Source organism: Oryza sativa, chromosome 11 (assembly GCF_034140825.1).
Source record: "Oryza sativa Japonica Group chromosome 11, ASM3414082v1".
In the NCBI taxonomy this organism is placed as follows: Eukaryota; Viridiplantae; Streptophyta; class Magnoliopsida; order Poales; family Poaceae; genus Oryza; species Oryza sativa.
In genome coordinates, this window is record NC_089045.1 from 2,707,393 (window position 1) to 2,735,306 (window position 27,914).

General features: G+C 42.7%; 3 protein-coding genes across 4 annotated transcripts; 1 reads left to right on the top strand and 2 right to left on the bottom strand.

Moving 5' to 3' along the window:
• Nucleotides 1–3,871: 3,871 nt before the first annotated feature.
• LOC9266598 (transcription repressor OFP8-like) lies at nucleotides 3,872–5,442 on the bottom strand. The gene has a single exon (XM_015760388.3). The coding sequence runs from the start codon at nucleotides 5,082–5,084 to the stop codon at nucleotides 4,344–4,346; it is 741 nt and encodes a 246-aa protein (XP_015615874.1). The 5' UTR covers nucleotides 5,085–5,442; the 3' UTR covers nucleotides 3,872–4,343.
• A 15,861-nt stretch (nucleotides 5,443–21,303) lies between these two features.
• Nucleotides 21,304–26,640, top strand: LOC9269077 (putative HVA22-like protein g). Of its 2 annotated transcripts, none has more exons than XM_015759790.3 (6): nucleotides 21,304–21,449; nucleotides 21,644–21,742; nucleotides 23,006–23,050; nucleotides 23,141–23,204; nucleotides 23,345–23,557; nucleotides 25,808–26,640. In XM_015759790.3, exons 1-6 carry the CDS (start codon nucleotides 21,418–21,420, stop codon nucleotides 26,006–26,008), a joined length of 654 nt encoding a protein of 217 aa, XP_015615276.1. In that variant the 5' UTR covers nucleotides 21,304–21,417; the 3' UTR covers nucleotides 26,009–26,640. The 2 variants fall into 2 exon arrangements, with proteins under 2 accessions (XP_015615276.1, XP_015615277.1); XM_015759791.3 differs by having other exon boundaries at nucleotides 25,811–26,640.
• Nucleotides 26,641–26,651: 11 nt separating this feature from the next.
• LOC4349824 (uncharacterized) lies at nucleotides 26,652–27,455 on the bottom strand. Its single transcript, XM_015759792.3, has one exon. The coding sequence runs from the start codon at nucleotides 27,453–27,455 to the stop codon at nucleotides 26,892–26,894; it is 564 nt and encodes a 187-aa protein (XP_015615278.1). The 3' UTR covers nucleotides 26,652–26,891.
• Nucleotides 27,456–27,914: the final 459 nt, after the last annotated feature.

Here is a 27,914-nt window from a genome sequence, read left to right on the forward strand (position 1 = left end):
TTACGCATAAAGTATTGATCATATTTTATCATCTAATAACAATGAAAATACTAATTATAAAAAAATTTCATATAAAACGGATACGAAACCCAGGGTTTTTTTTTTTTTACGATGGAGTAACTATAGTACTAGCATATTTTGTCGTGGCATGCATATATACTAGTGGAGTATTGGTTAGCACTAAACTAGTACTGATGCTGTGTTAGCGTCAATTGGACACAAAGTAGCCCTTAATCCCGCGGTGATTACGCGAGTAATGACATGCGAGATGGAGTACTAAAGCTACCTAGACAGCCGACCTGCTTGTAATATAGTAGATGCTGATTTAGAGCAATATTACTCCTATATATACTAGATCATACTACTAGCATATGCATGTGCACATTGGAGGAGTACTAGATTATTATTAATGGATGATTGAATTGGTTAACGGTAGTAGTACTACCAAATAGGAGTACCTTTGCTGCATTTTGCGTGCACAGTAGAAAGGCCATTACATGACATGATACCAAACTGGAGTACTGTACAGTGCTGGCTAATTAGCTAGTAGCTGGTTGGCGAGAAACTGACGTTGTCTTGATAACAAGTCATCATCCTTGCGACTTGCCGGTGATTATTGATCAGTCAGTGAGCACATTATTGTATATGTGCAGCTGCTGCAATGTTTTTGCTAGTACTGTTAAGCCTGTGATCCTATAATTGGAGGCTTCTTTGATTTGAGAGAAGAAATTTCACATAAATTTTACAGAAATAAAAATATTCTATATATATATATATATATATGGGGTCTACTAGGACTATGAAATGAAATGAGGTCCAACCTCCGTTGCAAAATAAGTACAACTTTAGATTTAAATATTATCCCAAATAAGTGCAATCCTATAATAATACTTATCCCATCAATCACAAATTTATCTTCATCTTACCTTCAACTACTCAAACACTAGGGTAATTTTCCTCCCTCTTAATTTCTCCTTAGTGTTTATTAGGTAGAAAGCTTTTTTAAACCAAGTTATGAACTTAATTTCTACCACTCCTATTTAATTTATTCATTTGCGCCACTGAATAATGGTCATATACTTGCAGTGTCGTCTATCATCCGTGGACCATTTCTTCTCTCTCAATATATTACTTATAAGGCAAAATTCTTGCCTTATCCTTCAATAAAATCATCCATGGACCATAACAATAATCTGAATCTGTTGGGACTGCATATAGTACTAGGATTAAATAAGAGGGACACTGCACAGGAGGAGTAATTTCGCTGCACATCTCGATCACTGCATGTCTCAGACTCAGCAGCGTACCACTCGATCCGTGCATTGCTACTGATGAGTGAGTGAGTGAGGGCTACAGATGCACTGTGCCCTGTTCTGCCGTGCATCGGATTTAGGTCATTTGAGCCTTTCAAGAGCTGACATGCATCGATCCATGCTTTACCTGAATTTCGTAATTCGCCCGCCAACAGCAGCATTGGTTTCGTTGCCGCTGCATTTAAGACCGTCGACCTCAAACTTCAATTTGAAATTCAGAAACCTACCACTAGTCCAGTATCGATCAGATCATGGCCCTGAATATAATAGTGCTCCCTCATGTCGTATGAATTGCAGCAATTCAGGCATGCCATGCGCTTCAGGATGATCAGAACTGAAGAAATTTGCCTCTGGACTTCTCTGGTTAAGATATATATATAAAATCCTCAGTGGTTGTAATCATGCAGGAAATAAATGAACTCATAAGCTGAATTAAGATATGAATATAAATGAACTCATAAGCCATGAATTCAGGCATGCGCTGCCTACATGGCTCCAGCTTCAGACTTACAATTTGCTCTGAACTTTCTCAGGCGAAAGTAAATATGCACACACATTGTATGCTGTATATGTGAAGTACTACAGTACTCCTCCTTACTGTCATACTGCATAGAGTAAGTGCTAGTATTACTAATGACTAGTAAATGGCTGCAGTCAATGCGCAAATTACTCTTGGGGTATTGTGGAGTGGTAAAAACACAACGCTGAAGCAAGTTTGACACCGAAAATGGCCAGCCTGCTCAACATAAAGCACGCAGAGCAAGGAGGATTAATTGTGGTACACTTGTTCAGTTGAAATGTTGAATGAAACGAATCGATAGATGCAATTCAGTTCAGAGCCTGAAATGTTGATTCGTCATGACAGCCCAGCACTACATTGTGCTACCAATCGGTCGAAGGACGAGGAAACATGAAATGCTGAGCTGGGCTAGGGCAGGCCATGGATGGGCTGCATCTACTCTGTTGACATGGTACAGTCGGCCGGGCCCAATATTTATAGTTTCGAACAGGTGTTCAAATGCGACTCCAGTCGAATCACGGAGACCGGCCTCTCGAGATTCATCGCTTTCGCTCGAAATTCATCGAATTCTATTTTTGATTCAAGCAAACCCACAAAGGTTGGTAACACCATGAATTCCAAGGAATAGATAGATATCGCATTTCCAAAATTGAGAAAACTAACTGGTGCAACTGTGCCAGCAACACGCCCCATGCACACGTCCGTGCAGCCGGGCAGCTGCCCCTGCACCCCTGCTCGCTGAACTTTGTGGACCGAAGGAACTACTCCCTCCGTCCTAAAATAACTCTACAAAACAAGGAATCTGCACAATTCACCTAGGCTGAGTTATTTTTGGACGGAGTAAGTATGGGTATTTATTTTCTACATGGGTATTTTTCTACATTAATTATTCTAGGAGGGATGGAAAGTTATCAAAATTTAAATTTTGTATTTGAAAGTAAAATTTTGTAATAGATGCATGAAAAGAGATTTATTTCAATTTTTTTAAAAAACAGAGTAAATTGTAAACTCAAATTTGAAACTTTCAAATCGATATTTAAAACTTTCAATTTCAAAATTTAAAATACTCTACCCAAAATTTTTGAAACCTTCAACCTAAATTATGAAAACTTTCAACTAAAATTTTAAAATACTCTAAATTTTTGAAATTTTCAACTGAAATTATGAAAACTTTTAACTTGAATTTAAAACTTTCAACACTAAAGTTTAAATATTCGACTCATATTTAAAAAATTCAACTCGTACATTTATTTATTATTTTATTATAAAAATTACGCTAAACACTAATCCTACCCATTAGCGCTAAGCGCTAGATACGACGTCAGCGAGTTTCTACCAAATATCAACTCTTGTTTCTACACCTCATCAGCTTTCTAGTGGCACGGAAGAAATTGCCCCTTTTCTAATTAAGGCCAATACAGTTGAATTTGGTCTTTCGGTGGAGATCCAATGGCTCAAATCGGCTCTCGTTTTACTAATCCTACCCAACCCCGTACATTCCCCTGATCGACGTGTCATTGACCATCGACCTCATGATCTCCTCCCCTATGACCATATTCTATGTCTCTATTATAGGTATCCGTTATGACTATCTTCTGCACTATTATGGCATCTTGAGAATGCAAGAATTTTACAGAGTTTCATGAAAATAGTTCATTTTATCAAAATTTCTCTATTACAGGGGAGATTTCAACCATATCGAATTGATTTCATCGTTTATTTATGACTGAGTTGGTAACTAATTGTCTTTGTTTTTTTTTATAATTAACTAAAACAGTTTACATCTTCGAAGCTAGTTGTCTTTGTAGATCGATAAGCATTTTTAACAAGATATATCTTCTTACATCAGAATGAACCAATTAAGCAAACAAGGGAAGAGACCTGAGAATACGTGATCATGTTTTTTTGTTTTCAGTCTTCTGGAGACCGACGTGCACGACGACACGTCAGCCGTGACAAGAACAGATGGTGTCACAAGCTTGGCCAAACAAGAAGCGCCCACAGTGTCACAGGCTAATCTGGACACAAACACATCCAATTCACACTCCTAATTAAATTCCTCATTGATCAATCACATATTTAATTACATAATTAAAGCACGTACTTGTAACAATAACTGACTATAGCTGTTTGCCTTAATTCTCTATGGACCTTCATGCAAAACCAAAGGCCATACACACACACAAACACATCCAATTAACTAACTAACTATTCCAATTAACCTCCTAAACAAAACGAGATTAACACACGTACTACGAGTACTAAACAGAGACTAATTACCCAACATGAACTGCATAAAGTACAGAAATTAAATCAAGCACCTGTACTACTACTAGTACCAGCCAACTTTACTTAAATTTTCATCAAATTTTAAATAGCTTTTGTTGTACAGTAGTAGTACTAGGAGCCATTTTAATTACTTTTGCCGTTGGAGAGATTCTATCATATCATATCACCGCCCGGTAACTTCACCTGATGACGTGGCATCCGATGCATGGTTGACTGATCAGCTAGCTGCGCCGGTGATGGCCGCCGTACGGCGGCGGCGGCGGCGAGGGGGCGGCGAGCTGGGCGCAGACCTCGGCGAAGGCGGTGAGGATGGCGGCGTGGTGGGCGGGGGCGTTGAGGGCGAGGAGGCGGCGGAGCATGGAGCGGAGGTCGTCCCAATGGCAGAGCCCCATCTCCACCACCATCTGCACCATGCTCTCCCGGAAGTCGGCGCGCGGGTCCGACGACTCCTTCTCCACCGCCACCCCGACGCCGCCGCCGCCGTCGTCCTCCTCCGCCGTCTTCTTCTTCCTCCTGCTCGGCGACTTCGCCGCCGCCTTGCCCTTGGGCGGCGCAAGGTACGGCGGCTCTTCCTCCTGTTTCTTCTTCTTGGCGCCGCCGCCGCCGCCGCGGGAGGAGGAGTAGTAGCTGGCGGTGCTGTAGGTGGTGGCGGCCGAGGAGGAGGAGAACGACGCGGCGGAGGACGACGACCGGAAGTAGTACGGCGACGATTTCGATTTCGACCCCCCGCCGCCAACTCTCGCCGGCACCGCCACCGCAGCCGCCGCCGCCTGCTTGCACGCGGACGACATCGACGACGGCCAGATGAACGACGCGAGGCTGAGCAGCCTCGGCCGCCGCGGCCGGCATCCGCACCCGGAGTCAACCACCGGGACGTGCCGCCGCCGCCGCCCCACCGGGAACTGATGCCTCCCTCCCCCACCGCCGCCGCCGCCGCCTCGCCGCGCCATGGACGTGGACATCTCGAGCTCGAACACGTGCACCAATCAAAGCTACGCGAAGCTGCGATCGATGGTGTTCGTCGATCTCGTGGTGGACAAGAGACGAGCAGTGGCCAAGCAAGCTAGCTTTTGCGCCCAGCTGCTTAGCTATTTATGCTTGGTTTGATTAAGGCTAGGGTGATTAATTAGGTTAATTAAGTAAGCTGGATTAATTAGCTAGACTTTGATTAGTGGTTGGGCCATGTGTGGCCTTAGCTTGGTAAGGGTTGCTCATCAACTCACCATTTTGCATTGCATTGCATGAGTTGACTTTGACCTGCTTAATTCTCTCTCTTGCCCAGCTTCAATTGAAGAGTAGTGTACTACTGTACCAACTGTTGATCAAAATGACATAATTTAACTATATATATGGAAAACGTAAGTGAAAGTTCGGACGCAAAATCTTCATTCTAAAAACGTGCGCAGGATTCATGGCTGAACACGCATTGCTGTTTCTAGTTTTTTTCCCCTACGAATGTGCCTGCGAAATATGGGCAATATTATCCTTTTGTCAGGCGATTGATTTTTTTTAATCTATACTAACTTATTAATCTCTCGAAAAAAAATGTTTGAATGATTAGATCAGAATTTAACAACTTAAATGCCAATCTGTTTGTTGGCTTAGACGTTCTAACTTTGAATTTATTTTAGAAAACTGTTCTATATAAGTACGTGTTCCAGTAAATAAAAAAAAATAGTTACACTACAATTTGTACTTATAAGTTGTAGTTTTCGTCGGATTGTAACTGCAGCAAGAATACAAAATATAGTGTAAAATAGGAAGTATTATACACGGCAAATTAATATAATCTTAGTTATGTTTCAGTGTTTGACGTGTACATGCTGCATATATATATATATATATATATATATATATATATATATATACAGTGCGAATGAAAACCAGCCAACCACATCCTGATCCGTGTGGCCATCGTGCATGTGTACATACACTGTCGATGCTTCTTAATTATTTACCAATTGCCATCAATTCGATCTTGAGGAAGCTTCTTTCATCTTCGTTTATACTCCTAATAGGATAAAAATATGTATGTGGAATGATCGGTACTATACTATAGTACACGTGATCAGGTTGGAAGCTTGAACCAGGGCTACAGCCTACAGCTAGCTAGCTGGGTCCATCAGATGAGATTAGTTGATTGTAAGACCAATAAATAAATACTCCATCCAACTCAAAATATAAGTATTTTTAACTATAAATTTAAACAATTGTGTGTCCAAATTCATAGCTAAAAGTTGTTACATTTTGGGACGAAGGTACTCCCTCCATCTATTTTTGATAGTCATATTTCATCTTAGCACACAGACCAATAATAAGTAATTCTACTTATCATCCATTTAAACATGCTACTAGTCATTCCTCATAAATAAACGATTTATTAATATTTACATTTCTCAAAGCCTATATAGCCAATCATGTGTGGAAGGATAGAGAGTCATGCATTAAATCCGAGAAAATCATTAAGAAGATAGATTGTTGGATTGAAATATACCTATTGTATAGATTTTCAGATTTGGAAATATAACTATATATAAAAAATAGATGGAGGGAGTAGTATATTTTAGAACGAAGTGAACAGCATGGATCGAGTTATAGACATACATATATAAAATTTAATGATAATCGAGTCATAACAAAATAAATGATACCTACTATTCTTTTAATAAGATCGTATATTTAAAAGCCAACAATGTGTCATCTATAACTTTTTTTTTAAAATGAAAAGTAGTTAAGGATGCAATTAATATTGCTACTACCACTAACAAGTTAATCCTCCGGTTTCATTTTAATTAACGTTTTGGACAATGACACGGACTAAAAAATATATCTTTGAACTTATTTTTCTATTATAATATATACAATAAATAAATGCATGTTTACTTTTATTATAGCGTTTTGAAAGACAAATCTATATATGTTGTTCTAGTTTCTTTAAACTAAATATTTTTAAAGTTATTAATGGTCAAAGTTATAAAAGTTTGACCCCAACCATGTCTAAAATATCAATTATTATGGAACCGGCCGAGGGAGTAGTCACAATAGTAATTATGTGGGCGTGCGTATGGTGAGAGTTGAAAGGGGCTGGTGATGATCGATAGTAATCGGTACGTGAAGCAGGACGACGACCAAAACATAGGTTGGTAATACTGGCACGTTACAGCCCGATACACCGCAAGCCAAAGGATTGGTTATACGGCCGGAGTGGCAACTGCTTACTTGCAAGTTATATAGCCAGACACATGCAATATTGATACACGTACATGTGTGTATACAACGTCGTAAGTACGTATAGCGTCTAAATTCCACACTATATAGTTTAAGAGGACATGTGTATGTTTTTTAATTTATACTCCCTCTGACACCGTTAACTTTTTAGCACGTGTTTAACCATTCGTCTTATTCCAAAACTTTTGTGAAATATGTAAAATTATATGTCTACATAAAAATATATTTAACAATAAATCAAATGGTAGAAAAATAATTAATAATTACTTTAATTTTTTTAATAAGATGAACAGTCAAATATATTTAAAAAAGTCAACTATATATCAGAGTATGTTATAGCTCGGATATATATCCTGTATATGGCGCATGACAGGCATAACTTGATACTGCTAATATATACTCCTGCATGTATCTTACTTTACATACACGTAAAGTCTTAAGGCGCTAGCTACTAGTAGTTCATTTTTAACTGACGTGTCATAGAAGCTTAATCTGTACTTTTTGTATATATTGAAATATTATCAACGGCTAGTGTATACAACGGGAATGATTTTATAGTGCTTATGATATTTTCTAGTGTAAATTTTGTATTTCTAGAACTAGAAGATATATAAATAAATACTAAAAAAATTAATATCTTTTTAGTATCTATTAATTGGTAGATCTCAAGTACCGTAAAATTATTCATACAAACGGTACTAGCACCACGTGATGTTCCCTATATCTTGGTCATTCGATCTGATCTGAGCGGCCGGCCGGCACATTTAATTACATTGTTTCCTTTCATGTAGGTCTCAATTAATTTTAACTCCAATCATCATGAATCAGGATTTATTTATTTACTTTTACTCCTGATCGGATGAGTACGTATCGCGCTTGATTGATCGATGCTATGTTCCGTATTCAAATATGATTATTTGGGCGTTCTCGCGATCGATTGAAGAAAATTGCGATGATGATTGTCGTGCGCATTCAAATACTATACGATCTTTGATTGCGATTTTCCTTTGACTTGATTAGTTTGGATGGCGACGCGTACATGTACGTGCTAAACCGGCCATGAAATCGTCAAGCTCTCGCGAAACACAGCGCGCGAGAGGAGAAAAAAGAAAAAGAAAAAAAGAGCTCCACCGTGTGCAGTACTCCGGCCTCTCCCTCCACTCATGGCTCTGGTTTGCTGGTTTAGTTTGATATTGTACGACTGAAACTTTAGTAATTTTAAATTTTGTAACTGCAGTAAAATTAATTGGGAAACTTGTATTTGGTTTGATGCTAAATTGTATGGCACCCAGATTTTTATTTTTGCACATTAACGCACACCATAGCACGTAACCAATACTAGTGCGCCTTTAATATATGCTTAAAAACAAATTACTACTGGAAATGTACATACATGTTTATGCATAATATTTTTGTGGGTGCCAGCATGCATTTTAACCCTCGTGTAACGACTTCACCATTTTGTAAAAAAATGTTTCCGTTGAAATACAAAATTTTGAAAATTTATTTTTTGGAAATTGGACTTTATTCCACTGAAAATTATATGAGTTCTATGAGTACTAATTAATGTATTATAATACTAATAGCATATTTCAGTGGGGGGCCCCTCCCTTCTCCCCTTCCTCCTCCCCTTTTTTGAGTAAGACGGATGATCAAAAATTACACAAAAACTCAAAGCGACAAGTAATATGGGACGGAGGTAGTATATGAAAAATATTTGAATTCGAATTCAAATTTGAATCGGATATATAAACTTTAAGTCTATAAACTTTAGGTCTATAAACTTTAGATGTATAGAAATACTATATATAAAAAATATTTGAATTCAAATTCAAATTTGAATCAGATATATAAAATTTTGACTTATAAACTTTTAGTCTCTAAATTTTAGATGTGTAAACTTGAGGTGTATAAACTTTAGGTGCATAAATTTACTAAAATAAGAAAGTAATGCGGTGTCAAAAAAAAAAGACAAGGGAGGGAGGGGGAGGAGGGGGGAGGGAAGGGATCGATCGTTCGCCCAGTAGTATTTCCGTATTTCAGTTACTCTTTTTTCCCAAGGACCCCGTAAATAACTTGCCTTAATCTCTTGTATGGAGCACCAATCTGTTATTTACAAACAATTAGACATCGGGATCCGATCCGATATACTAGTACTACTCGGAGTAATTGGATCCGATCGATCCTCTCGCATTTCATAATCCAACTTCGGAGTGGAGTTAACTCCACTCCAGACACAGGTAAACAAAGCTCCAGCTTAATGACAGCATCGACAATAATTAACTCAGCCTAATTACAGCATGGTCAACCCTAGAGCCGTAGAGTACGTATACACGTAATTAAACATTAATAAAATCTGTACTCCAGTTTGTACGTTAATCAAGAGACCATTTAGGAGCCGACCGATTGTCAACCAGCATTCACATACGGCGGCACAGTACATATACGTATACTGACATACGTATAAGACGCAAAGAGTGAAAGACGCCCCAGAGCGCAATACGTATTCGCTGTTCAATTCGTACACATCAGTACTGCATCTGTGACGTACGTACGGTCGGATGTTGCGAACTCTCTTGAGGTATATATACGGCCGGAGCACGTACGATACTGGTGGTGTACATATACATACGTACTCTTGTGGTATATATACGGCCGGAGTATACGGTATATATACGTACGTGAAGGGTTAGACCGGCGGTCAAAGGTCATCAGGCTGCCAGTTTTATGTGGGGCCCACCTGCAGGTGCGCAGCCCTGTTGCGTCTGCTGCTGCACTGGCTACGCAATCAATCGTCGGCAGCCTCGTCTGCAGGGCCGAGAGGTCGCCGTCACACATGGCGCCACGGTGGCCTGAGCCGGCGACCCCACGCCGCAGTAGTACTATACTAGTAGTGGACTGTAATTACTGTGGAAATTACCACGAGAGATTTTTTCACAAACAAGCAAAAATTGCACGTCAATGTATTAAAAGAAAAAGAGTTATAGTTATATAACACGGTCAATCAGACCGATTTATATCAAGGGAAAGGAAAAAAGCAAAATAAGAAGCTGAAGCTTAGAAAACTACGGCGGCTAAAGAAATTACCACGAGAGATTACACTGCAGCTTAGTTTCACTGCAGACTACATACCGATCATGCAGAAGCATTGCCCCACTTGGCCACTTTCATTACTGTGTGCCTTTATGCTGTCTAGCTACTCTGTCCGTATTAACTCTTTGTTTTCCTCTACAGTCGTAGTAGTAGATTAATCATCATTGTTCATGCCGGTATTTGTACAGTGAGAGGTGGACAGACTTATGCTGCATGATCATGGCTGCTCCCTTCTCCCTTGGATTAGAATTAGCTAGTAGTAGATGGCCATTGATCATCAGGTCAGGACCAACGATCATAATAAGCAGCTTTCCTGGATGAACGGATATGCAGGCAGTACGTACTACGTGCAATGTACTGCTATTTTCATCACCACATTTTTCTCAAGCTTTTGATGCAAATCTGAACATCCGGTCCTGGGTTAGCATCATTGCGTTCTCGGAATCCAACGCTGATGCTGCTCTTCGTCCGTCCTAGCCTCGATCGTATGCGATGCAGGTTTGCAGGCACAGAGCTCGATGTTTATCCCCTTCAATTCTTTCCGTTCGGCCTGCATCGATTGCAGCGTGAAAACCGCCGGACATTCTCCGGGAGGAGAGATCGATCTATCCATCGCCATGGATCATGGATGTCATCACGAACATGATTAGTGCCAATTTCTGCTCACCGGCAGGGCCTTCTTGATCTTTCTGCTCCTGTACACTCGCAAAAGCTTTGTAGGCCCAGTGAATTATTGCTGCCTTTTCTAGCTTGAAAAGTTTTAACCATGCATGCCAAAAACTATATGCATTCAAAAGTTACATTACCTTGTATTCTTTCTGTTCCAAAAAAAAACCAATCCTGAAAATAAATTTGATCAGGAGGAGTACATAGTAGTACTGCAAGAGATTAAGCAACTACAATACTGCAATGCAATGTATGTGGACTATTACAATACTGCAAGAGGTTAATTAACAGTGAATAGGTAAAATCTCCTGCAATAGTATTCACTGTGCACCAAAAAAGCCTGTGCGATCGAGATCTATTGCTGCACGGCCGGGGCACGGGCATCTGAGCTTTGAAATGAAATGATGAGGCCAGCTTAATTTGTTCTTGCCCGGTCATGGCCTCCTCCCGATCGATCATAGCTACTGTATCATCAGGCTGATCATAGATCAGGGAGGGCCATATATCATCAGGGTGACCCTGCATCTAGTACTGTATCATGATTTATAGGTGTGTCCTGTTGCTGAAAATTATAGAGGGGTATCAGATCTACTCCAGACTCTCCTATGTGACATGTGTGCGTGTGCGTGTGTTTGTGAGAGAGAGAGAGAGAGAGAGAGAAATCGAATAGAGATTCAGAGATTGGCTGTAAAATTTGTCTGAAGATGGTGGTCCTGGCCGGGCTTAATTTTCCCGGCCACATTATGAACAATGCGTTCAACTTGATTAGTGTACGTAGCATCTTCACTGTACCCTTGAATCGTTCGTTCATGCATGGGCATGCACCTCTTCATTCCTTTAACTAGCTATGCTATTGTCTACTCCTACTACTACTTAGGTGGTATTTGGATCCAGGGACTTAACTTTAGTCTCTTTATTTAGACACTAATTTAGAGTATTAAACTACTTACAAAACTAATTACATAAATGAAAGCTAATTTACGAGACAAATTTTTTAAGCCTAATTAATCTATAATTAGAGAATGTTTACTGTAACATCACATAGGCTAATCATGGATTAATTAGGCTTAATAGATTCGTCTCGCGAATTAGTCCAAGATTATGGATGGGTTTTATTAATAGCCTACGTTTAATATTTATAATTAGTGTCCAAACATCCGATGTGATAGGAACTTAAAAGTTTTAGTCCCATCTAAACAGAGTTTTAGTGGTAATTTTAAAACTTATAATTTTAAGTTTTACTTATGATAGCTTATTTTTAGTGGTCTTTTATAAATTTTAAGAACACGGATATAAAAGTTTTTACTTATAATTTTTTTAGGGGCATTTGCAAATTTGCCACTGTTTTTTTTCAATATTGTAAGGATGTCACTCGAATGACAGTTCTAGTGGCATTTTGTAATTTTCTAGTGGCAGTCTTGCAATAACGATTCAAAGTAGGGGTAAATTTACAATTATCCTATTTTTTTTATCGTCTGTAGCTATCCCCATTGACGATTCAAGTGAGTTGTACATCTCAACTTGTGAGATTGATTATCCTCTTTTTTTTTTTACGAATACACGATATTCATGTATCTCGTTGTATTAAGATACATAAAATCCATGGGTAGAGTCGGAGATAAACCTAGAGCAGTTTGGATTTGAGCTTTAGGTTTTCCTCTATAATCATCCTTAAATCCTTTTAAACTATCTCTTAAATCAATAACCAATTAATTGAGCCCTAGACTTGGATAATTTCTAGCTCCAGCATTGCATGAAACGACCGAGCTAGAAAACAAACATGAAAAAAGAAGCTCAGGGAAGACTAGGGCCCTTTAAATCGTAGGAATAAAAAAAAAGAGAAATAGAAAAAACATAGGATTTTAACAGGAATGTAAGTGTAAAACAGAGGATTGCAAAACACAGGAATGATTGTTTGATTGGACCATAGGAAAAACATAGGAATCGGATGAGAGATATAGACTCAAAGGATTTTTTTTCAAGAGGTTGGACCTCTTGCTAAGCTTCCTCTAAAACCTATATGCAATAAGCCATTCCATAGGAATCTTGTAGAATTTAAAAAACTTCAATCCTTTGAATCAAAGGGCTACATAGGAAAATTTCCTATAGAATTTCAATCCTATGAAATTCCTTTGATTCAAAGGGGCCCTTAATCTTGCGGTATGGTTTCACGACCGTGCTGCTAGGATAGGAAACGGTATCAACATTCCTATCTGATCGCCATAGTGTTGCCTCCTCTGCAGTGGTTATCATGACTTCGCGCTAGAACGTCGCTCGTTGTCTAACACCTTGTTATTCCGCTACAATCAAATTACCCATCCGTGTAAAAAGACTTGACTTATAGCACATCCCGCATATAGCAATACAAGCTTGAAAAATACTAAAATGCCCTGCATTTTAAGGTATTTGTCTCCACTTTAATAAATCCTAATGTATCCCCAGCTTTAACAACTCCAATGCATTTGCTCAACATTTTAACAGACTTCATTGCATTGATTACTCTAAAGATGAATGAAGCTTTTATGGGACAAACGCTTTGCGCTAAAACATTTTAGTATTGCAAGATTTTTTTTTAAACGTCGAAACGCTATAAGATAAACTATGCATTTCAGTAAATGAAACTGTTAACAGGAGAGGATCTCCTCTCTTTCTAAAAAGAGGGTCTTTTTTGAAGGGTGGAGAGAAAGTAGGTTGTCCTAATTAAGTTTTTCGAACGACCAGTCAGATAACTGTCGTTATATTAAGAAAAGGGGTTTAATTACACAGCTAAATAATAATAAAAAAAAACACTCCTGACCACCAAACTATGGTGTCGTAGCCTCTTCGCGGCTGCCTGGCGTCTTTCTTTCTGCTCTCGCATCATATCATAGGAGAAAAGGATGACGCCCCTCAGGGGCAGGAGAGATCGATTGGCCGGCCTACCTGACGAATTCCAAGCTAGGAAATGCAAAAGAAGTTTTGGGGAGAAATGCTTATAATTAAATTGATCAACAGACATCAGCTGATGAAATTCAGGAGGGTGTTAAGTACTGTTTGTGCCTGGCATCCGGTCAGAATGGTTTTGAGCTGATCATGAGTCGTCCTCGAGCCGCTGGTACACGCATGGCGCAATGGCTCTTGACCTGTTGGTGAATGCAATGGCGCACTATACTGTTACTGTGGCACGGCCAGGGCACTGTGGCTGATTGAATCTGATGATGCAGGAGGATGGCCCGGCAATGGCAGGGGCAACCCTTACATTTTTACTGCCCTAGCACGTCACGCCACCGAGATCATCCTTGGAGTTGGGCTCAATCAAACAGGAGATAAATTTTTTAAATAAAAATTGGAACTTAAAATGGACTACCCTTCCTTTTATTTATTACCCCTATAATAGTCCCTTTTCACTTTGATGGAGTTGTAAAAATGCGTGATTCATCCAGTCTCTGCCATTATATTCGCTTGGCCCATCCTACAGAAATGAAGCCCATGGATCGGCCCATCTTTACCAGTGAGACTAGAGATGGGCCATGGATCAAATCTGCCAGTGCCAACCCGTATATGCACTGCTTTAAACGGCCCACACACCCCAGACCCAGACCCCATCTCATTTCTTTTTCCAAAAGGAAAAAGTGTACTTTGACTCCCTCAATTATGACCTGAGTATGATTCATGACCTCCAACCACAAAACCGGATATATGGACTCCTCCAAGTATCAAAACCGGTGCAAACTATATCCCTGGGTGGTTTTGGAAACGGTTTTGGCTGACGTGGCCCTTACGTAACGGTGTTGACCCGGTCTTCATCCCGCGTGTCGTTAACGTGTCGCTTATGTGGCATTTTAGAGTAAAAACAATACTAGTATCCTTAGATGCCCGCCGCAGCAGTACGTACCCTTACTCATACGGCCAGTACCAATACCAGTATCCTCCACCGCCGGAGACTGAGCAGCCGCCGCCCTCCGCCTACCTCTCACCGTCCCATTCGTTCCACGGTTACTCCTCCGCGCCGCCGCTGCCGCAGGCCACAGCCGCAGCCGTACGCGCACCATTCCGCCCTGCTCCAGCCTTACCCCATTGTGGATGTGCTCGCCAACATGAACGTCTCCGACCGCCACGACTACCCGCCGCCGCCATCGCCGTCGCCGGCGGCCGTGCCCGCGGCGTCGTCCCCCTCCGTGCTGCCGCGTCGTTCCCAACAATGAGAACCCCTTTTGGACGCAGAATTTCATCGTCCCAGTTGGGCATGATGCCGCCGAGGTCCAGTTCGTTGTCAAGGACAATGATGTCTTCGCTGCTTAGCTCATAGGCAGTGTCAATTCTCTGCTACCCGCGCGGCAGCCAGCGGGAGAGGAGGCAAGGCAGCGGCGCGCGCCGGGCTATGGGAGAGGAGCGGCTCGCCGGCCTCTCCGCCCCCCTGCCACCTCCGGTCCTCCCGCCTCCGCCTTGTCCCTCTGTGCAACTGTGCCACCGGTGAAGATCTAGAGCAAAGGAGAGAGAAAAAGAGAGGGAGGAGGAAGAAGGAAGGAGAGAGACCGGATGACATGTAAGCTCGATGGGTCCCACTGTTTTTCATGTGTGAATGATATGTCGGTCCCACGTATTTTTGTTTTTTTTTTACTCTAAAATGCCACATAAGCGTCACGTAGGCGCTACATCAGCCAACACCGCTTCCAAAACCACTTAGGGATATAGTTTTGCACTGGTTTGATAGTTGGAGGAGTTAGTATATCCGGTTTTGTGGTTGAAGGTCATGAATCATACTCGGATTATAGTTGAGGGAGTAAAAGTATACTTTTTTTCTTTTCAAAATGGAGACCTCAATGTAACCCCCCAGGAATAGGAATAAGTTCATCTGAGATCCCTTAACTTGTCAACGAATCCGATTTTCGTCCTTCAACCGGAAAACCAGATACAATAGGTCCCTCAACTATTAAAACCAGTGCAGAAAAGGTCCCTCGGCAGTTTAGATGGCGGTTTTGGCTGACGTGGAACTTATGTGGCTAGTTTGACTCGGTCTTCATCTGACGTGTCGTTGACGTGGCGCTTACGTGGCAGTTCGATCCGGAAAAATAATAAAACCCGTGGGACCCACATGTCAGTTTTAGACAAAATAATAAAAAATAGTGGGGCTCACATGGGCCCCACATGTCATTCTCCCCCCGGGCTTCCTCCTCTCTCCCCATCTCCCCTCTCTCTCACGCAAGGTTCGGCGGCTGGAGTAGAAGCACCACCTCGCCACGTCCGCTGGCGGCGGCGACGGCGATGGCGACGCGCCCCTGCCGCCGACTTGTACTTGTCGCCATGGCCGCACACAATAAGCTCCTGCATATGCCTCCTTGCCGTGGCCGCCCATGTGCATCCGCAGGTTGTCGTCGCGCTTGAAGCCCTTGCTGCACACGCTGCAGAAGTGCACGTGCGGCGCCAGGATCTTGTCCTTCTTGATCCGGACCACCTAGTAGGAGCCTTGCAGCGGGATGTGCTCACCGTCGGCGTCGGCGCCCTCGTCGACGTCGCTGCTATCGTGCTTGCCGTCCGCGTCGTTGCCGCCGCGGCGGTTCTTGGAGATGGAGACGAGCTGCATGACGCGAGCGTGGCCGTGCGGCAGAGCGCGGGTCGCGGCCTCGGCAGTGCGGCCGGCCGGCGTTATATGGTGTTAGGCTAAAAAACACGTGAGCTTAATCGGTCCTTGCACTCGACGGATCGAAGATCTCCTGCCTCTACCTGCGCCGCTGCGCCGATCTCCATCGCCGCCGCCGACTGCGACCAGCGGCACTGCACACACTCCCCCCTCCTACTCCTCCTTGCGCCGGGCCCAAGTGGCATCTTCTCGGCCTCGACTAATCTGATTTTGTGGCATTGCGAGGGAGAGAAAGGGTTGTGTGTTCTAGCGAAGTGAAAGTTTTGGAGCTAGGGCTAAAGAGGGGAGCGCGGTAGCAGTCGGAGCAGGAGCAGGAACGCGCTCGCCAGCGACCTCCTCCTCCGGCCACCTCCGCCGCCGCCGCCGCTCCGCCGCGGCCTGCTGACTCCCTCCCTGCCCATGCAGCGCTCCTGCGGGCCGCCGAACCTTGCGTGAGAGAGATGAAGAGAGAGGAGGAAGAAGAGGGGGTGAGCATGACACGTGGGGCCCATGTGGGCCCCACCATTTTTTATTATTTTGTGTGTAAAACTGACATTTGGGTCCCACAGGTTTTATTATTTTTCCGGATCGAATTGCCACGTAAGCGCCATGTCAATGACGCGTCAGATGAAGACCGAGTCAAACTAGCCATATAAGCGCCACGTCAGCCAAAACCGCCATCTAAACTGCCGAGGGACCTTTTCTACACCGGTTTTGATAGTTGAGGGATCTGTTGTATCTGGTTTTCCGGTTGAAGGATGAAAATCGGATTCGTTGATAAGTTAAGGGACCTCAAATGAACTTATTCCCCAGGAATATGCGAAGGTAGCTCAACTTGTTAGTTTTTTTATGGAATTTCTTTAAACGGCCCACGCACCTCATTTCTTTTCTCTTTTGTTTTTCCAGAAGATGTGATAAACATTCTTGCAATTCCAATTCATGGTAGCTGGGAAGATTGTTTGGCGTGGCATCCGGATGAAAGAGGGTGTTTCTCTGTGAAATCGGCTTATCATATGTTAGAAGATTATAAGGAGAGACAAGCAACTAGACAAAGGGGATAGTCATCTTCGTCCGTGCCGGTGGATAAATGCGAGTTATGGAAGAAGCTGTGGAAAATTGAGTGTGCTCCAAAAGTGAAACATTTCCCGTGACGACTGACGAGTGGCTCACAATAGCTTACCTCTTCGGAGGAATATTCACAGGAGGGGGCTGGAGACTGATACGAGATGTCCTGTGTGCTTTCGTTTTGATGAAGATGGGGGTCACTGCTTTTTTAAGTTCAAGCTTGTCAAGAATTGCTGGCGTCTGATGAATTTGGAACAAACTCGTCTCAGTTTGAAGATGTTGGACTCAGGCAGGTCGGTGGTCGAACATATTCTGAATTTGGAGGAAGGAAGGAGATTACAAATAGCTTGTCTGATGTGGTGTTGGTGGGATACCCGCAATAAGGTAAATGCAGGAGAGCAAGGTTCATCATCTACGGAAATTGTTAGAAGAGCCAATTTTATGGCGTCTGCGCCTGCTGGTTTGATGAGTGTAAGAACTCCCAGTCCGGAGGGTGTATCAGCAGGTAGGAGTGTTTGGAAGTTTCCACATGAGGATGAGCTGAAACTGAATGTTGATGGAGCATTCTACGAAGCAAGCAATTCTGGAGGCTGGGGCTTTATCCTGCGAAACCCCTTCGCGTTACAAGCAGCCGCGGAATGGGGTGTGAGCCAGGTGGAAGTTGAGACGGACTCAAGTTCTGGTGACAGCAGTACAATCCAGTTCTTATGATCAGGCGCCAGGAGGTATTCTGTTCAAGTCGATAAAAGATGTAGTTCGCAGAGATTTTGTCAAAGTTGTTTTCTCTCATGTGCCTCGCCGATGTAATAGGTGTGCCCATGAACTGGCCCAATGGGGTTTTAGTAGGGACCCGGGTCAATCCTCCCCTCCTAGATTTTGTTAACCGCCTGGTGGCTCGTGATATTACTGAACCTATCGTCTAAATAAAGAGGTGGTGATTGATGATAAAAAAAAATGGAGACCTCAAATGCAACCCCAGTAATATGTGAAGGTAGCTCAACTGGTTAGATTTTTTTTTATGAAACCAGTCACTAGGGTTTAGGGTTTAAGTTGTAGACTTGTGGGTGCTCACACTTAAGCTAATTATTTTTTAGTGATAGGTGATATACCCGTTAACACTAAGATGTTCATGGTGACTTTGTGAGTCTCAAGATATACCAACAGTCTTCCGAAGGTACTCATAGGGTATAGTGTGCGTGTGCACATTGTGAGCGCTTGCGTCTATACTATTTTTTTCTTAAAAAAAAAATAAAATGCTTCTTCTATTTCACATTATGAATTTAGACATATATACGAGGGGCATACAATTATCTAAAAAAATGAGGCATATACATAAATCTATGTATGCATTTATTTAAAACCTAAAACATTTTAATTATATCGTGAATAAGAGGAAGTATGTGATATGCACGCTTTAGCTAACCGCGGGCAAAGTTTAAAGTTGACCTCACTTAATTAAATTTCCTAGCATTATATTGATGATCATTCTAGAACGTACAAGCGCGATATATATATCACTGAACACTGATAAGTATCACATAGAGTATGTAATTAATTAAGAAGAAATTAGTTAACAGTCATAATGATCCACGACGAACTGAAGTATGAACAAATCATGCATGACTACACGTACGTACTGCTTCTGTCAGCACATTAATTCTAGTAGTATATATAGTCCTAGTAGTACCAGTGAAGTCTTGACAGTATACATTGACAATCACCACTAATTTAACTACCCACACGGAAACGTTCGTCACCGTGTTTGCGTAGCTCAATTACGTACGCATGCATAAATGTGCATTTGTCCTACGTGTTCCATGTCTGCGAGCAGGCAACACGATAGCTTCATTGACTGAGACTCTTCATTTAGATTAATACATACTTCATCTATTATCTGTATATGATATACCTTCTTTTTAATATATAGTGATGTTAACCCTTATTAGACACACATTTAATTATTAATCTTATTAAAAGAATCACGTAATTATTGTTTATTTTTTTACTTGATTTATTATTAAAGGTTTTCTAAGTGTGACTTATATTTATCCAAGAAAAAACAAAGTTGACTGACCCGATGCATTTAATTTGGACATATATATATGTACCAGTAGTCTACTTGTAATGCGAACGCGCACGGATGAAGAGTTTCGTGACTCGGTTTTGCTACTACAGGACAACTACTAGATTACACAATTGCACATACGTTGACTGACTAGCTTGATGATAAACACTCCAGGAAATTCACTTGAATTCCCTAACTTTCAAAACGAGAATTGACTGCATGTACTCCATGCATCACTACAATATATGTGGCGTTATCCATAGTTCTTTCCACATCAGAATTTTGACTGTTTTGTCAAAACATTTCCCCAAAAAAATCGTGAACACCAGCTAATAGAAGATAATAATATTACATGGCCAAAATCTAATATTGAATAGTTGGTGGACTTATTTTCACTGCAAAGGGACCACTGCTAGGAGAAAATTACAAGGCGAAGTAATTTCTTTGGTGTTCTCCCTAGTATTGAGTGAGTGTGGGAAACCCAATATTTTCAAGAAAAAAAAGCAGGTACTTTCGGTTTTCTCTTGTATTTTGTGGTCGTCGGCGAATTATTTGGTTACGAGATTTGAAGTAACTAAAGAAATTTAGCAAAGCTGGGGATTTTGTGAGAAAAGAATAATAATTTGGTGGATATTAAATGGTGGAGTCAACTAGTGTACCCTTATTAACCCTACAGAAAAATGGTTTCTGGATGACATGTCCTACCTAATCCACATTAGGCCATTCCTAACCCAATAACTAGAATGTTGTCCATAGCATTAAATAAGCTGTCACCTAGAATAAAAAATGATGTGACAAGTGAATAAATGATGAAAGATAAGGAAACCAGGCCTTAAATAAGCTGTCACCTAGCATTAAATTTAAGTATGAAAAAGTGATATTTCTATTGAAAGAGTAGTGTCTAGTACAATTTTTTTTATGATGTGAAGTTTATAAAAATTATGTCTAATGTCTTGAGTTAGGAATGGTATTAGGTATGAGAATTTTTTTTATCAGGAATGGATGGAAAATTAAACGACCGAATCAACGAAGAGACAAACAAATACCCAGAGTGCATAGCAAAGCGAGAAGGGAACATAAATCAACTAATTAAGTTTCTCGTAATGCAATTAACCCATTTAATATATTCGACACGAGTGCTAGTATTTATAGATAATCATATTTTTAGTGGTAGGTGATGTACTTTTAACTTAGCCCCCGTGCTCATAAGGATAAGTTACGAGTGCATGCATGTCTTATAATGAGTGTGTGTTGTGAACGATTAAGTCTGTAATATGTTTCTTAGTAAAAATAGAGAGAGCAAAGCAGAATAAAAGAAAAAGAAAAATTGGAATGCAGAAGCAAGAAAGATACCGGGCCCCACCAAGTCAGTGACACATGGAGACGTACCGGTGGCAGGCAAGCAGATACCGTGGGCCCCACAGGCAGTTGGTCAAAGCTAGCTTGAGACTCCAACTCACATATCACACACCTCGACCGGCAAACTGATGATCAACTCCTTCTTCCACTCCCGCGCGTCTCCTCTTCCCGCCTCTTCTTCCCCACGCTGCGATTCCCGAGCTGACCGGCCGGCGGCGACATGTTGGGCGAGCTCATCTCCAAGGTCCTACTGTAAGTCAAGATCATCCCTTCTTGTAGCCTCTTCGATCTTTCTCGCTATCCCTTAGTATGCATGCATGCTACCCGTTCGAACCAATGCGTACCTAAGCTATCTACATCATCCTTGGCCTGCATCATCCAATACACATGAATTAAACTTGGTCTACGAACTGAATTCATTGAGGTGCATGTGTGGATGGACTCAGGGTGCTGTTCGGGTACGCCATGCCGGCGTTCGAGTGCTTCAAGACGCTGGAGACGCGACCCGACGACGCGCACATGCTCCGCTTCTGGTGCCAGTACTGGTCAGCTACCTACCTAATGATTCTTCTTCTTCTTATTCTCCATGAGATTCAGTAGCTTGTTATTGGACATATGAAAAACTGCTGCTGATTATTGGGACTCGTTTGGTTTAGTTCTTTTGTTGCATATGCTTTGCATGGTCTCGATCTGTTTCCATTCCATGAGATTCAGTACCATGTTCTTTTTTGCTTTGTCATGTGGTGATTAATTAATTATGTCCCTTGATCACTTATATGGTTATATACTTATATGGCATCTTGATGTACGTTGTCTGTGGGCAAAAGTAGATATTATCACATTCAGTCCAATTATCCTAAAAAATATTGCGATTGAATATTGATGATGCCAACTTAATGTCTATTTTTCTTCGGTTTCCATGGATAACATATTTCCATGTGGATGTTACGTGGATAAATGACGATTTTAACTGTTTGTAACATGGACACAAACATTTGTCAACAAAACGGGTATATTTGCTTGATGTTTGACGAGTATTCTTGGATATTTGGCTGAGGTATCTTAATAGCATACTGTACTGTCTAAAAGTCAGCTTTATGAAAGATGAATGAAAGTTGATTTGTTTAACAGTTCCGCGTTGGTTGTACATTTGTTCGTCACTGAGACAATGACATGAATAATTGTTTGTAAGACAATGCTTCTAAGCATGTCATTTTTTTATTTCTATAGTTAGACTTGTGCATGCCTCCGCGGATATAATATTGATCTTTTAAAGTATGGGATTAAGGGAAGTTTTCTAAACTGCTTCCGTTAGGTCGTTTTGCCTAATTGACAATTGGGCTTCGCTCGAAATGTTAGCTAAGAAGGATATTAAGAATAGTGAGCTGCATGCACCAGTCAAAATAATGACATTCAGACAAGCATAAAAAAACAGCATATGATTCACTAGCCTCTACAAAACTTGCTAACTAGCAAATTGTTTTAGTTTTGAAAAAAAAAACATAGCACATTGTTTTGATTGAATATTGTTCAAGCTTAAATATTCACCCGGCAAAACTAGGAGCCAATTATAAAGGTTTATAATCAGTTACTGGTCCTACCTTTGATACAGCATGTTTTCTGAACATTAAACTGCAATGTTTAAACTTCTATGCTTGCCAAATTAATTTGAGATTTGTTTTTTTATATAACTTAAAATACACGCTGCAAATTAGCCAAAGGTTTCTGCCAATGCTTGCTAACACTTCGTCCCATTCTAAAGCTCAAGTATCAGTCTTCCTAACGTTCTGATGATGAATACTTTTCAGGATCATAGTGTCCATGGTGATAGCTTGTGAGAGCTTCGTCTCATGGTTAGTTGAATTATATGTGCAAAGTGTTTTCCCTTCCTAATTGATAGTTCGCCTAGTTTATGCTTGTCTACTGTAATCTACCCATGACAGGATGCCAATGTATGGAGAAATTAAGCTAGCTTTCTTTGTTTATCTGTGGTATCCCAAAACGAAGGTCAGAAAATACTCCTACATATGATTGACATACTATGATCCCCTAAAACTTACGATTCAATGGTGTATTTGTTTCACCTGAAAAAAGAACAAGAATAATTATATCGTCTTCTCACTTGGAGAGAGTAACTGTTTATTCAGGGCAGTGATGTGGTGTATGACTCCTTCATTCGGCCTACAGTGATGCAATACGAACCAAATATTGAGCAGAGGCTTGAGCATCTTAGAGCTAACTCTGGCCAGCTGATAGCATTCTACATCAAGAACTTCGCTGACAAAGGGACAGCTTTCTTCATGGACTTCCTGCGCTATGTTGTTTCTGAAAGACCTGAAGCAGCAGCAAATTCAGAGCCGGTAATTAACACGCTTCTTCTTTTCCCTATATCAGAACAGATACATCGTGATATTATCAACTGAACATCTGAGAATCTGATTTTACCTGTTAATAGAGTGAATCAAATTGTACCGTCTGGTAGTCTGACAAGTGTCATCAAATTTACCTTCTCATCTGTTTCATTCATCGTTTCAAAGACTCGTAGTTCCCTTGGGCCATCCAGATCAAATTTAGTGCCAGAAATCTCAAGTAAAGATGTCCAAATCACTGCTTCCTTGAACTACCAAAACTGAGATTTTTTACTGTCCTTGACCATGTGCGGTACCGAATCGTGGCCGTCCATCTAGCCCCATCGAACGGCTGATACAGCCTCTATACCGCGTGATACTGCAGGAAGGATCGATACGGTACCATGGGTGGGAGGGTATTTTTGTCTTTTCGTGTTCTCTTCCGCATCGCACAGACGCACACATCTCTTTCTTCTCTCGCACACATCTCTTCAGCATCGCAGGCAGGACGAGAGAGAGCACCATGGATGCGACGGCGGCGGCAGCGACAGCTGGGTGGATGTGATGACGGCCGCGGTGGGGTGGATGAGACAGCGGCAGAGCGGCGCCTTGGATGCGACGACGGCACGGAGGCGACAACGAATGGCGGCCGTGGTGGGGAGGATCCGACTGTGTTGCCTTGGAGTTCATCGGGATCTCGGTAACCCAAATCCAGTCATTCTTTTGGTGGTCAAGGGTAGGAGCTTGTCGATGCGGTACCTGGAGGCCGGCGATGGTTGCGGCGGCCATTCGTCGGGCTCTCGGTCACCAAAATCCAGTCTTTTTTGGTGGTCAAGGGCGGAGCTCGGCGATTGTTGCGGCGGCTTTTCATCGAGAGCTCGGTGAGCCAAAGCTGGATGTTGGTGGCAGAGGGCGCAAGGCTCGTAGCACCAGTGGACGCAGCACGACAGCGGTCGCCGCAGGGCTTCTCTTGGAGCCCGTATTGCTGGCGCAGCCTGGAGCGGTAGCAGTAGGAGTAGGCGCACGCGAGCCCCATCGCCATCACCAGCAGCATGTACAGCGCCCCTCTCGTGAAGCACACGCTTTAGTTCTTCAGGCCAAACCATGCTTTTCATCAGGCTGTCGTCGGTGGATGCGATTGAGTCGAGCGGGCGGTGATTTGTTTTAGCCCTCCTAAATCAACGGTTAGATTAGATTGGTACCTCACGATACCCTGTACCTCATGGTACCTACTCAAGGATGGAAAAAGTGCTCACCAAAACCACCCAAAATTCAGAGTTAGTGAGACAGACAACTTCCCCTGAACTAGTGACACACACCAGCTGGTTTTTCCAATCTGAAGAAACTCCCAACCGTCGTCCGAAAACAAGATGCTACAGCAATTAGAGGCTTCCTCCCAATCCTGCCAAATCAACCTTTCCCAGCCATCTCCCTCTCATTGCTCCCAACTCTGGCAAACAGACAGTTTGAGTTGTCACACTAAACACACCCTTTCACTGCTAGTCCTTTTCCCTTCTTCTCCCCAAACTCTGAACATCTCTGCCCCATTCAAGCCGCTGTCAGTTGTCACAGATTTGGCTCAAAATCCTGGCCCAACCTGACAGTGAGGGTGTGATGGCTGAGCCGTCGTGCGAACGACTTGTGCCTCAATTCTCCGGGATGCACAGCCATGATCCAAGCAGCTCGAAGCATTCCCTTCCACATACCAATCGTCTCTCTCTGCCTCTGCATCTGTGCTGTACTACACATTTGTTCTTCGCAGCTGCTCGATTTTCATGTGCACCACACCGTTGGGATCACCGCTTAACTGGACTTTTTTTCGGGCACGGATAATCCGGTTCCGGCATAAGGCTGGTAAACTACTTGTGCGGAACCATTCTCACGTGAGGACTGCGCCATGATATATGCTATTTCCGAGAATAGTTTTATGGGGTTCTGTTCTATCTACCTGTTTCTTTTCTTTTTTTTTTTGATTTTCATATGGAAATACTGTTTTTCGTTTTTTTCCAGGTGGTGTGGATTTTTCACACGACCGTTTTTACATACAGTAGTAGAGATAATTAAGAAAGTGATGTAATGTAATGCTAATGCATCATACCATGTTCAGCACTGATTGCAATGGAGCACCGGCCCATGTGCACGAATCTTGGCGCGAAAGATACACTGCACCAAGAGACAATCTTCTGTGTTACTACATTTTTTTTCTTTTTTTGTCCATTTCATGGTGATGATCAGCTTGATTTTTGGTCCATGTGTGTGCAGCAGAGGAGCAGTTGGTCGAGTTGGAACCCCTTCGCCAGCCGCCGGCAGGAGCCATCTCCGCCGCCGTCGGCGCCGCCGCGGGAGCGCAGGTTCAGCGGCGCCGACCCCGACGACGAGCCACCGGCCATTGCTGACGTTTTCCGCGCTTCCCTCGGCGGTGGCGCCATGAACCGGCGACCGCACAACAACAACAACAACTAAATGGCATGAATTAAGGAGCCAAAATTAAGCTTGCATTGCACCATCCATTCAAGATGGTGACCCGTGTATATTGCGTAAATACTACTCCCTCCGTTTCGACTTTGGTCAAAGTTAAACTACTTCAATTTTAATTAAGTTATAGGCAAATATAGTAATATTGATATTATCAAATTAGTTTTATTAAATCAATAATTAAATATATTTTCATAATAAATTTGTCTTGGGTTGAAAATATTGTTGTTTTTATAAACTTAATCAAATTTGAAGCAGTTTAACTTTGACCAAAGTTGTCGTGTAACCTAAAACTGTTACTACTACATAGTGAATGGATCAAAATCAAACGTCAAGTCGTCAACGAAAAAGCAACAGAAAAAGAGAAGAAAGAAACAGAGCAGATAGTAGAAGCAATCCAATGTGGAATGGATCAAATTAAGAACAGTTATGTATGAACTATGAAGCATAGTGTGATGGTGAGAGAGTTTTTCTTTTTTTTTCCCTTTCTTTGTTGCGTGTTGTTTTGTTTTGCTTTGCTTTGATTTTGCATGGTTGATTACTCCATCAATAATGCATGGAGTCATGATGAGTAAAAATTTAATAATAGTAGTATCACAAATGCATTGCCCTCAAGCTAACCAATCAGGTGTTAGCAAGCAAATCATTTCTTTTTTTGAATTGTTGCCATCATCTCTCTGTCTCACACCTAAAATCCTACAAAACTATTATTTACAGAAACTAATTACAACCCATATTAGAACAGGAAAAATCCAATTTCTGCTCTAAATAATACACTGTAAAAAAACAGAAATTAAAAAAAAAGGCAAGAAAAATCGGTCAAAAGGTCAAGAGACGTGCGGGCGTGTCTCGCCGGAGACGGCGAGGTCAGTCACCGTCCGAAGAGCGCGCCGACGAAGCCGAGGCAGCCGAGGAGGAGGCGGCAGAGCGGGCCGCGGCTGCGCCGCCGCCTCCTGCCGGCGGCGTCGGCGGCGTCCCTCGCCGACGGCGTCAGCTGGAGGTAGGCGTACGCCGCGTGCTTCACCAGCGGGTGGCGTATCATGTGCACGTCCCCTCCGCCGCCGCCGCCGCCGCCGCCGCCGCCGCTGCCACCGTCGGCGGGGGAGCTGGACTTGCTCGACGCGGCGTACTCCGGCGACGAGAGGATGTCCCGGAGGCTGGTGTACCCTCGCGCTCCGACTCCGACTCCGCTCCCGCCGCCGGGGATCTCTATCTCCGGCGGCGCCCACCGCCTCCGCATCCCCAGCCCCGCCCGCTTGCCTGCGGCCGCCGGGCGCCAGTGCCGCAGCTGGAACTCGCTACTGGTGGTAGTATTACTAGCAGCACCACCCTCGCCGTTCGCGACGACCGGCCCGCCCAGCCGGCACCGCTTCCTCGCCGGCGATGGCGATGGCGACGCGGACTCCACCACGGCTGCCACCGCCGCCGTAATCATGGCTGCAGGCAAGAGTCGACGGAGCTCGCTAGCTAGCTAGCAATCACCGCTTCTTCTTCTTCCTCCTCCTCCTAATCAAGTTGGCCTTGTGTCTTGCAGTTGCACGAGAGAATCGAATCGAAGCGAGAGATCACCGGGGAGAGTAGGAGCTCGAGGTGGAAGACGACTTCTTATTGCAGAGAGAGAGAGAGCCACGGTTTGAAGAAAAAACGCGACGATTTGAAGTTTTGAACAGGGGGAGGAGGGTATGGCCCACACGTCAGTGGGCGTATTTATTTACTTTCGAAAAATTTTGTAAAGAAATTTCGGGGGAACAGGGAGGTGGACGGGAACGGAATTTTGGGGCGAAACGGCGGGCAGAGCCGCGAGGCGAGAGCGGCTATGTATGCTGGGTGTGGGCCCCACCGCAATTATTGGGTAGTCCACGGCTATTGGCTGCGTTTGAACCTGTGGAGTATA